This window comes from Rissa tridactyla, chromosome 1 (genome assembly GCF_028500815.1).
Source record: "Rissa tridactyla isolate bRisTri1 chromosome 1, bRisTri1.patW.cur.20221130, whole genome shotgun sequence".
Lineage (NCBI taxonomy): Eukaryota > Metazoa > Chordata > Aves > Charadriiformes > Laridae > Rissa > Rissa tridactyla.
Window position 1 is genome coordinate 175,354,223 of NC_071466.1, and position 12,440 is coordinate 175,366,662.

General features: G+C 49.2%; 1 protein-coding gene across 1 annotated transcript; it reads right to left on the minus strand.

Moving 5' to 3' along the window:
- Nucleotides 1-8,045: 8,045 nt before the first annotated feature.
- Nucleotides 8,046-10,122, minus strand: MYF5 (myogenic factor 5). Its single transcript, XM_054217399.1, has 3 exons — nt 9,493-10,122; nt 8,923-8,998; nt 8,046-8,784 (listed from the first exon to the last, which is right to left on the minus strand). Exons 1-3 carry the CDS (start codon nt 9,997-9,999, stop codon nt 8,594-8,596), a joined length of 774 nt encoding a protein of 257 aa, XP_054073374.1. The 5' UTR covers nt 10,000-10,122; the 3' UTR covers nt 8,046-8,593.
- Between the last annotated feature and the right edge of the window lie 2,318 nt (nt 10,123-12,440).

Consider the following 12,440-nt stretch of genomic DNA (forward strand, 5'->3'; position numbering starts at 1 on the left):
GCAGACCGAGGTGCTGCAGTTTGAAATGCCCTTCTCAGGTGTGCATTCACGACAGGGCGGCAGCGGGGAAGACCGTGTTGTGTGGAGCAGCTCAGCAACCTCACGTGGTGTGTGACGGGAGGCTCAGCCAAGCCCCAGGACTGTTTAGTGTTGGAGCAATGCTCGTTTGCTGATCTAATTCTTACAAGGCAGACAGTTCTCAGATAACCCATATTTTCAAGCAGACTATATACCGCTTTTCTATTTTTCTAAAGGAAACAAGGAACCAAAACCTAAAAGAATTCATAAAACACAAAATATTTGCCAGGCACATTTATTTCTGAACTTAGACGAAGAGCTGTAGGTGTTGCTCATAGCTTTTGACCAAGTGACCTTCAAGATCGGAATCAAACAGAGCTCTTCAGGTGCATAAAACAGGCAGAACTTCACCCTTGCAGAGCTACTGTCTGCCACCAGCCTCCAACTTCTCTAGGGAAGCTCCTGAACTTTCCAAAACAATTGCCTGCAGCAATATGATAATAAAGCTACTGTGGAAAGGCTTTGCTAGATACGCTATGGACATTTGCACCCGACAAGCCAGGATTATTTATGGCAAAAATTAATTAGGCCCTGAAGAGTCTGTCAAGCATAGGATGACCAATCTCCAGACAAAGCTGTCCTATGTCAGTTTACATAAATAATCTGGTAATACTTATGTTTCTCTTCCTTCCCCCAAATCACTGTAATCATAAAGAAGAAACTCCTTGCCTCTATTTTTAAGCCTTGAACTTGCTAAAACTTGCATATGTAAAGTATGCCTGGGTGTAGGTATTTCCACTGGTTCAAAAGGATGTAAAAATAAGCTTGGCTGCATCTTACACTAAGATCTTATACACAGTGATTTCTTTTTAATGATTCTAATTATTTTCTTTAAATGTGAATTGTTTTATCATATGTTCAGCAAAATTTTCTCTCTGACTATACTCTATTTTAAAATATATAGGCGGGGAAACTGTAAAAAAAAGAAATTCGGCTCCAGAGCAAGAGATCTTCAAGAATTCCTCACACTTACAACCTATCCTAGTATTCAGTAAGAGCTGGTTGGCATTGAAGACCGTCAAAAAATCACTGCAGTTATTGTGAGCGTAATTTCAAGCTCCTACTTCTGGAAACCACGGCCAAATAAAACAGAAAACATGATTGTACTTGATATTCCGTAGTGTGTGAACAGAGTGTGGGCCCTGGCTCTCAAGCACGCTGCAAGCTGTGTGAACCGCTCTATCCATTGTAATTGCAATAAAAAGCGATTTTCCGCAGCAGTCTTCATTTAAAGAAAAATTCCTCTCCGAAGGCATTTTTGGGGAGCGGCGCAGCATGTCTCCCAAGGATGCTGAGCTGAAAGGGTCAACCCCAAAATCTTGTCCCGCAGGAGCAGGGAGGCAGAGCCGGTGGGGAGGGCACTGGGCAGCCTTTGGGGCTGGGGCAGCACCTCACACCCAGGCTCCCTGCAGTTAAGCCTCAGCATTAGCCAGGCTAGTCCTTGTTTAAGCTTGACTACTAAAGCTGTGCCCCTGCCCTTGTTTACCCTCAGCAGCGGTAGCCCCCTCCTTTCCAGAGGAAAGGCACAGTTTCGGATACCAGAGGATTTGGAGCAGAGGATCTGGATATTTTAATGTTGTTCAGGCTTCAGTCATCATGAATATCACTTTACAGCTTGGCGCATAAACAGTCCATTTCTGAGGCATGAGAAAATGAATATATTGTAACTATATTCTAGGCCTTCTGGCCCAAATCCGTTCCTGGTGAAACTCCAGGGGTTTCAGTGGGGTTGCAGCAAGAATAAACTTAGCAGTCTAGCTGTACTTTATAATACACTATTTCTGATTAAAAGACCGTTTACATGAAGATGAAGATTTGTTTCCATACATATTAAAGCAAAACGGCATTCAAACTTATTCATGTAACCAAGTGCATTGTTTATAAACAATAGAACTTTTTATAGATGGAAAAAAATGGAGAATAAAAAGCAGTGATAAAAATAGGACTATTCATTCTATAAGTAGGAATGTAAGGAAGTACGGTATTGCTGAAATGATGTGTTAAAGTAAGACTATGCACCAAAATACATACATTTTTTTCTCATAGTCCTTATCTTCCTCAGAAAAGAGAGAGGTGGGGGCTCGGGTTGTGGGAGGCAGACATGGTCAGGAGACCCCTCAGAGCAGACCACTTCTGCTTGAGCAGTCAAATTTCACGAGCACTTTTCTAAAAGGAGCTTTCACTGTCCTGCTTATTAGGAAGTTCAGAAATAACAAGTTTCACATTTCAAAGTTCAGTCATTTTTGTATTTTGCCCAGGCGCTAAACTTGTGAGAAATTTGTACCCTGTGAAAAATGTGCATTTCAGGCACTGGTAGGATACAGCTGTCTCGGCCCTTGTTTACTTGGTTTCTCCTCTACTTTACGCTCGGCATGGGGGATTTTAGAGTTATTAAACTTTTTTCGCCAGTTGCCAAGAGTCACCATCCCTTTACTCCATACTGAGTAGTTTATACAGCCTGAGACAACTGCCCTCCCAGCTTTCAGTGCTTACCTTTCCAGCTTCGGCAAGAGCCCTTTTTCCTCTCACCAGGCACATCTTCCGAAAGGAATTCTCAATTTATGAGACACTTACTTTCCCCAGGGCTGCTCCCACATTTCCAGCAATCAAACAGCTCCAGATTATCGAAGTGTCCCCTTTCCCACTGCATGAGACGCCTGCATGGGATGCATCTTCCTTGGCCGGTAGCAAGTCAGGGATGAACTCCTCCACTACACCTTGCCCAGGTAGACAGTCTCATAGAGTTTGCAAGGAAGAAGAGGGTGGATGCTTAAACTCAAGTTGAGGACAAAAAAATCCCCATTTAATCTTGCTGGGATTATGAGTTTAAATTTTCCTACTTAAGTGCTGCTCAAGTCTTCCCTACCGAGATCCTGCAGGTGCCCAGGTGGGTGCTGCTCACCCAGTTGCAGAAGTTTACAGCTAAACAATTCTCCTACATGTTTGGGAGTTCACAGCGTTATATATACCTGAGAATAACAGGCCTGAAGGACTCCCAGTTGCTTATTTGAGACGCAACTTTAATGAAACATAGGAGTCACAGGACCAGAATGACAGGCATAGACCAGGGGAGAAGGGACTTTGGTGGTCTGTTCCTAATAACAACTTGATACTATCCAACGAAGAATCGTGACAGTGAGGACCAGAGCAAAGGCATCCACCTCCCAGACACCTGACTGACTCTACTCCAGCCTCTTCTGACACGTCTTAATGTTTTTAAAGCTACTTTTTCAAGTCACTGAGATAGTTGAGTTAAATCTAAGAATTTTTGCTGTGATCTCTACTGTCTATGGAGGCATTTACCACAAGTCTACACTTAAGAGCCTTAAATTTGAGGAAGGGATTTCAGATATATACTTCGGATGCAACTTAGTGTGGCCAGCAGAGACATTTCCTCCTCCGCTTTTCAAAGCATTGAGGCAGCGAGTTTCAGAATTGCACAATTAGCTCAATTTGAAGATGCTCCAAAAGAGCAATTGTAGAAATAAATACTTTTCAAAATGGAAATACTGTTTGTCTTTCTATTTCTTCAAAGCATCACAAAGTGGACAGGAAAACAAACAAATCTTGTGTTATTTCATGCTAGTAAAAAAAAAAAAAAAGAAACCCACAACGTCTTGCATATATGGTAACTTCAAACATGGATATGAGGGGAACAGAATGAGTTTTCGGCGGATTCAAATACTTCCATTTACAAAAAAATGAACCTCTTTCCCGGAGCAGTGGTGCATTTGCTAATGAGGCCTTTGCGCTGAGCTATACACAGGTGTAATTGAAATCATAGTCATTGTTTGCTCACCGTTAATTAAGGAGTTATTAATTTATTAATTTAATAAATTCTGTGGAAACAAACTATTAAAGGCAATGGGCTGAATTCAAACTTAATTTAACACACAATTTGCTCCCTATAATGTATTATAGGCACACCAGCTTGAGTTTTATACTCCAGCCAGACCTTTGCTGGGTTCCTGAGTCTCTGCTACGTACCTGAGTCCCACTGCAAGCAGCAGGACTTGGCACTTCCAAAAAAAAAAAAAAACAAACCCAAAGCAAATTAAATTTAGTTTTTGTAGGATTTAATTTTTTTCACAGTGTACAGGTTAAATGGATTTTTAAAACAGAAAATAATATCAGTTCAAAAGCATATATTCATAGAAGATCAGAGAAATAAAGATAAAACCCACACATTTATTCTTCTCCTGCTACTCCAGGTTTGAAGGTCTTTCAGAGAGTATCAGATTCAAATGCCCTTGATTTAATGCAGACACTGAACTACCCTTCTGATCTCTCGGTGGGCTTGCTGACCCTCATATATCATGCCCTATCACCTTCTTCCAGTACAGCTGAGCAATGCCTTCAGCATCATAGCCACCAACATCTTCCATCAGATTGCCAGACAGTCCATAAATGTTACTAGTGCTCAAAATGAAGCCGGACTCCAGGACTGGATGGTGCCTTTCAGCTGGTTTGGGGAGCAGAGAGCAGAAAACCTTTGAGAAAGCAGATGGACTCTGCAGTACAGTGGGTTTGGTTTGAGGTCCATGAGCATCCAGGATGCAAAACCTCCTGGAGGAAGGCAAACAGGACACCTTCTGAATGAAGAGAAAATGTATCACACTGTGTTTGGGAGGGAGAATAGCTCACCCAGTCCAGCCCTGGTCTGGTGGATGGGTTTATCTCTTGGACTGAATGGAGAGAACAGAATGAGATGTAGTGAGGGCAGCGAAGGCGACTGGTGAAGCTTAAGCTCAAAAGAAAACCCAATTAAAGCACAAGAAAAATAGCTCTGCAGTCTCTTTTTTACTCATTCCACTAATCCAGTGGCTGCAGGATAAGCCTAGATCTGATGCCCCAAGGCAGCACGTGGACAGATGCACCACTTGCCCCCTCCACATTTGAGGGTGAACTCCTTCATCCCACACACGGGGTCAAATTAGCCAGCAGGATCCCAGCCCAGTCTCCAGATGGCCAAGCTCATTAGGTCTTTAGTTGCCAGGAAGGCAGTTGTGGCCAGCTGTAAGGCTGATACCCCATGCAGAGCCTGCCAAAGGTCGGCAGTCATCGACTGGCCAGCTGTGGGTCCTCCTGTGGGACCCCAAGGTCCAGCTGAGAGAAGCCAGGAGGAGTGATGAGCGAGTCAAGAGCTCTGCAGAGGAGGAGGAGGGGAGGGAACAGGTCTGGGGTGGGGAGAAGTCAGCTGCCTGCTGTGGTTAAGCCTGACTGCTCCTGACAAGCAGGATGAGCTGGGAAGGTGAAGATGCCGAATTTCCCTGGAAATACAGCCATGATTTTGGTATGTTCTGAGGCATATTTTGACAAACAGTGTGAATTAGGACCCCTTCATCCTCCAAGAACTAATTTCTAAACGTTTATAACTTCTAAAAGCCTTACCACAGGAGAAGAGAGAGGTTGATCTTTGCCTACAGGGAAAATGAGTGTTTTGCCACACAAGCAACTCAGAAATACTAACATAGAGCAAGGAGGATTTTTGTCCTGATGTTGTATTTAAGAGATCTTTGCTAGGTTCCTATGTTAGTTTTGTAATGTACAGTGGAATTTTTGATCTGTGATTAAAATATGTATTTCACTGAAGACCTCTGCTTGGTTTCTTGAGAAAATATAAAAGTTCTTCACACGCTCAAAAAAGCACAGCTGCCTCCCTCAGTCAGAATATAAGCCTAGAAAGCATGATTTTCAGAGATGAAATTAAATAAAAAATTAATTTTTACTTTTTAAATTGCACTTGAAAACTGCCCTTCATTGCAGCGTGTGATCGTCAGAAAACTTGCAGCTTCTGTTATTACATTATTCTGACGCTACGAGGCATCCCTCCACCTGCCTGCGAGGTCACTGCATGTCCTCGCACAGCCTGCAGCGCCCAGCCAGGTAGTAGGAGTTGAGAGAGGCGGAGCTCAGGTTTTCTAGACCATTATCTTCTCACGTATTTGTGGGCAGAGATTTCTTTAAATGAACTCGAATACATAGAATACAAGTCTTTCTTCGCCGTTACACTCATTATTACTATTGAATATGCAAAATCTGACCCCAACGGCGTATCTCTCAAGACAGCAGCCTTTTACACCTTGTTCTTCCCAATCCACGGCCTAGAGGTTGTTTCGTGGTGCTAACTTCCACTCCTTCTGAGGATTACAGCACACTTCGGCCCATGGGAGCTTTGTTTGTAGATGTCCTGTAATTAAGAGTTTGTTTTCTTGGTGCGTATAACAAAACCCTCAGATTGTAATCTAGTCTAGTAGAACCGAGGAGGCTGTGGACACGCATCCCACAGACGGGATAACTTCTCCTCACTCTCTGAAAAGCTGCTTCTCAGAAGTATTGACCTTTTTGCAACTCTTGAAATGTCTGCCAGCCAAAGAGAGGTGTACATTACCAACATGTGATTTGCTAGTGTTACTCTGCATACTTCACAGGCGATGTCTTGCCAAGGTCAGCACAGTGCAGAATGAAATGCTGAAAGTTCTCCAGCTTAGCTCATTTCAAACCATCATTTCAAATGGTCTGCACTCTATTAGACCCTGGCCTTAAGCAGTATCCTTGGGATGGTGTTTTGGTTGAGAGGAGCGAGCACTGCGGCACTGCAGCCATGTGTGAGAAATCATGAATAAATCCAGTGACGCTCACGGTCTTGCATAAAGATTTCTATGAACAGAAGGCTCAGGAAGCGATCGACTGTAACCAAGAAAGACTATGTTTGAGTTAAGGCACTTTCATACTCCTGAAGCACCTGTAATGACAGGAGTGTGTGAATACCTCGTTTATACCTCGGCACGACCTCAATCCAGGGGTTTCAAACCACTTCTTTTATTCGATGATTACTTGGGACCTATCTATATAGACAGAAAGCCCATTTTGGATAAGGCTCCTCCTGAGCTACTCTGTGGGAAAGAAAACATTTCCCTCAAGGTTACACAGCAAGGGCAGAAAGTGATTTTGAGGGAAGCGGCGCAGGTGGGGTCAGGCTGGCCTTGCCCTGCGTCACAAGCACAGCTGCCGGCTGCCCAGCTGGGTGGCTCAGGCAGGTAGGTGCCACCTCGCTTTCTCTGTAGCCCTTTGCACGGGGGGACGCAACCCCTCGAGGAGCTGCAAGGACGGGGCCATCCCTAAGCTAGGATTCCTTCGTCCTCAGTTCAGAGGTGCTGCCAAAGAGCAGTCAGGTGGTAACTTTTAGTGACACGACTACGCTGGGCTGGGTTCAAGTGAAAGATTTATCAGAGGTGAAATGCCACTTGCAGGCCCCTTGGCCACCCATCAACTAACAACATAAACACAAATGGAAAATACATCCTCATCCCACGCTGGTGAGGTGTATATCCCTTCCCACTCAGAGTGTTTATCATAGGAGACATTTCTGGATGCACTGAAGGAGGCCAACTCTCCATCTCATCTCTGTCTTTTTTGTGGGAGTTAAAAAAGTTTTGGATTACAACTAGAGAAGTGTGAAGGGCGAAATTTTTCATGGTAGAAAGACTTAGATTTAGTGCCTGGAAGGAAATACTTGTTAATTCTGAAACTCTCAAAAACTGGCTATTTCCAGTCCCGTGTAAATAACTTAATGAATTTTCATCCTGGCTGGTGGAACCAAAGTCATTAGGAGCAAATAGATCTATATTGCTTTCTGAATATTGTGAAATGTACCTTGTGGATTGTGAAAGAGATACTTGTGGTTTGTTCTTACTAACTTTACTAAATTTGTCTCTGACAGAGCACTGAGGGTGACTGAGAGGAAAATTCCCCAACAGGGTATCAGAGCTAGATCATACAGTTACTGTTTTACAGAGGAGAGTCACCATGCAATTTTAGGGTCAAATCCTGGAATAGGTGTTCAGTCTTCATAGCCAGGGGAACAAACGAGGGCTTTGCAGGTGGTGGTGGGGGGCGAGGAGAAAAAAATGAAGACAACGAAATATTTTTAATTTGCAGAAAACAAAGGAAACTCTGGCCATAGCAGGAGAGGAACAGAGGGAGAATTTGACCGTCCGCATTTTTGTTCCTTATGTACCCACTGGTGATGGGAGAAACATGCTCCCAGGCCCCCATCTGGCAAACCAACACATCTCCCGGCCCAGGACCGCCGTGACGAGGCAGGTCCCCACGCAGGCAGGTGACCGAGGTGGGGACCGAGTCTGGAGCAGGGCTGAACACGGATGCCGGTGGGCACCCCGCAGCCGGGTCTCGCTGCCCTCCCCACTACCAGGGAATGCGCTTGAAGAAGCAGCAGGCCAGACAGCTCTCTTACAGCACGTTTTATTTGCAGCGGGGTTTCCAGGGTAGCGCGTATGTCCCGACCCCCGGGGTCTGTCTGCCCCGGGGGGACCCCGGGCCGGGACACTTTGCCCCCAGCCCCGGGGGGAGGCAGCGGGACGAGCGGCGCTGGGGCTGCCCCTCTTGCCCGACGTGCGTTTGCAGGACGCGGCTGGGCGAGGGGGGCGACCCCGAGAGGGGTTAGCGGTGGCCTCGGAGGCGGCGGTGGGTCCCGGCCCCCCCCTTGGGCCCCTCAGAGCGCCTGGTAGGTCCGTCGGGGCGGCGGCGTCCCGGGCGTCCCCGGCCCGGAGTCGATGCTGGCGCTGGGCGAGAGGGAGTCGGCGTCGCGGAGGGGCAGCCCCGGCTCCTCCGCCGGGGAGAGGCGGTCCACGATGCTGGAGAGGCAGTCCAGGCTGGAGAGGCTGCTCTGCTCGGCGGCATACCCTGCGGCCGGGGGAGGGGGGTCACGGCACGGCAGCGCGTTACAGCGAGGTCCCGCGCTGTAAATGCCACAGGAAGCGGAGCGCCCCCCGCGGCGGCCGCCGCCTCCTCCACCCCCCTTTCCCCGCACGTCGGGCTTACCGCGGGCCATCTCGGAGCAGCAGACGGCGTCGAAGCTGCTGCTTCTCGCCGACCAGACGGGGCTGCCGCAGTCGGCCTGCAAGACAGCGAGGGGCGAGTGCCGGCCCGGCCCGGGGACCCCGACCCCGGGGCCGGCGGGACGCTCCTCCCGGAGGGAAAGCGCCTTAAAGCCCGGCGCGGGATCGGGGCAGCAGCCCCCCGGCCAGGCTGCCGCTGGGCAGCGCCTTCCACGTCCCCCCCCCCGCCCCACGCCTTACCCCTCTGATGCACTAAACTGGGGAACACACACATAAAGACGAGCCCCCGGAGGCTGGGGCGCTTGCTGGGTGCTTTCTGGCAGTGTTACCGCCCCCCTCCCCATGCATTCCCGGAAAGCCCATGTGCATGCTCGGAGTTAAATCTGAGAACGGGCCTGTTTTAACCCAAACCCTCCGCCTTTTCTTGACGTCCGGCGGCATTCGGCCCGTCCCAGACCTCCGGGATCGGCCCCACGACGCTGGGCCGAGGGGGACCTGCCCGCGGGCCTTCCTGGGGTCCCCACAGCCCCATCGCTCCTGCCCCTTCTCTTACCATCCCATCGGAGCAGCTGGAAGTGGGGCTGGTCGGTTCGGAGCAGCTCTGTCCCGGCAGGTGATAGTAGTTTTCTACCTGTTCTCTCAAGAGCTCCTGGAGGCTCTCGATGTATCTGATGGCGTTCCTCAGGATCTCTACTTTGGGGAGTCTTTGGTTGGGGTTGGCAGTGGTGCATCTCTTCAGGGTCTCAAAAGCCTGGTTCACTTTCTTCAGCCTCCTCCTCTCCCTCATGGTGGCCGCCTTCCGCCGGTCCATTGTGGTGGATTTTCTCTTGCAAGCTTTGCAAGCCCACATGAGGCAGTGGCCGGCCTGGTGGTGGCCGGTGGGAGCTCGGACATGCTCCTCTTCCTCGGAGCAGGCGGGCTCGGGGGGTTCGTGAGCGCCGAAGGCGGGCAGGTCCCTGGGCTCGAAGTCCTCGGGGAACTCGCCGTCCGGCGAGGAGAGGCAGGAGCTGTCATAGAAGAGCTCGGAGGGGGAGAACTGGCAGCTGTCCATCACCTCCATCCCTGCAGCGGGGCGTCCGTGTGGGGCGGCAGCCACCGGCTCTCGGCGAGGCGCTCTGCAGCGCGCTGGGGCAATTTCCTCAGTAATTAGCGACCTGAGACGAAGTGTCCTTTGGCTGATGCGGGGGGCCCTTATATATAGATGTAAAGGGAGGCTGGTCCGCGGCGGCCAGTCTGTATTAGCATATCCCACCACATCCCCTGCCGGGGGCTGTCTGGGCAAGCCCCCTCCAGTCCCCAGGAGACAATTTGCTCCGCACCGCTCCTTCGGAGAGCTGCGAGCCGGGCACTTCTCTAATGAACGATCTCCTCACAACCGGTCGCGACATCTCCGAAGTTTAAACCGAGTCTGGGAATTTGCGATTTTGGTATGGAAAGAGAAAGAGGGGCAGCAGACGCGCACGAACCGCTAACATTTGCTACAGAGCCGTTCCTCTTCCCTGTGTTCCCATCTCCCATCACACGCTGCAGCGGGGGGAAAGGGGGGACACCGGCTCTCCCCACGGGGGAATTAACGTCGACCCCCCTCACAGCACCTACAGTGTCTGCTTGAGTATCTTTATTCCCCACAGCCCGTGGTCCAGGTCTAACCTGAAACAATTTACCCCTCTTTTCACACCTAAGATTTGTTCATTTATCTTGGGGAGCGCTTTGTCCTGTAATTAAAGCTGTGTCACCAGCCGCTTAAATTTACAAACAGGGACACAAAAATGCACAGCTCCGCGTGGCCAGGAGAGACGAGGAGGGGGGAAAACCCAGATTTTGGTGCTGTCGGATCGGATCGCAGGGAAAGGTACTCACAAAAGAAAATTGTACGTGTTTGCTGCGAGACAAATCCCTTTCCCATTCTTACTCCTACTCGTGTGACCCGGTGCTGCCAGAGACACAACAGTCGAGCAGTGCCTTGGGCTTGCTAATTTTCTGCTTTCAGGCAAACTTGTACCGTTACAGATGCGTCCCAGCTGCCAGTGCAACAAACCCCTCCTGGAAGTGTAAAATTTCTAACCCCGCAATCCCTAAGTAACTTTACACAAGTCGGGGACAAAAGCTTTGCAGAGCTCCAGCCGCAGCAGTAGCTGAGCGGAGCGGTGCAAGGGTCATTAGAGTGGTAATGAAGCCATTTAACAGGCATTTGCTAACGCGCAGGAATCCTTTGGTTTCATCCAGGTGGCTTTTGTAGTTGAGGAAAATATTGTGAGAAGGCAAAGGAAACCTTCCCTACCTGGGAATAAAATTATGTGACCTAGGTTAACTCAAACGGAGAGCGAGTGACCCAGCAGCGGTTCAAACGCTACGGAGCCGGTCTGCGGGCCCAGGAAAAAGGACTCTTCAATTAGCCTCTCTTCGGGAAGAGGTAATGCGGAGGGCATGGCGAGCCGGTTGTCTCCAGGAGCCGCTCTTCAAGTGAGCAAGGCGGGTAGGGAAACACCTCCTTGGAGACCACAGCCCTGGGAAGCCTCCCGATCCGCCGGGAGAGCGGCCGGGAGCGCGGCCGGGGCCGGAGAGACCCCAGCTGCTCCTTATTCCCACCTCTCCATCCCCCAAATCCACCAAAGGCGGATTTCCACTCTTAGGCTAAAACTTCCCCCCCCCCCCCCCCCGCAAAAAAAACAACAAAAAAACCCCCCAAAAAACCCAAAACAAAAGACCAAAAAACCCCCCAAACCCATGCACACACCCTCCTTCCTACGAGCGGGTGCATAATTATCTAAAGTCCGGGGAAGGCTACATCTGTACCGCTTGGGTTTATTTGGGGCCATAAACGGGGGGAGCCCCCTTTGAAATGAATACTGTAGGAAAAACAGAGAGTTTGATAAAGGGGTAAAGTTACAGAAAGGGGAAAGCTCAGAATTTGCAGGCTTCTGCCGCTCCAAGGTGCAGGTTGCTGTTTAGCAGGGCCACATCTGAAACAGGGCAGTTCCCTATTGTTTTCCTAAAGAAACCGTCCGTCAAGGAGGGGTTTTGGCTCGGCGGTAACTTGAACTCTTCACTGGGCTGTGGCGTACACACACACACAGACGCACAATTTGATTTACCACGTTCGCGCTGGCTAAAATAGACCTGTTTACAGATCTGTGCTTTTTGCACAAATAAACTTGATCTTTTAAGTGCCGGTTGCAGGGTTCTGATCACCTTTCAGGGGTTTCTCTCCGAGCCTGCACCGCGGATTCTGCCGGTGCACAATGCCAGCCCCGCTCTCCTGGCTTCCATAGCTTTAGCTGGCAGCTTTAACTCCTAATCCAGCGGGGCCGGGGTTACTAAGAAACGTGCCTTTCCCCAAAAGTCCTTGAGGACCTAGGAAAATTTGTTTCCTTTTTCCTTGAATATTTTGGGGGAAGGGGAAGAAAGGACGGAACAGCTTGTGACTCAGGAAGGAAAAAAAAAAAATCTGTAATTAGTATCCCTTAAGAGCCCCCGGCTCCTCTGGTAAAGTGATCTCAA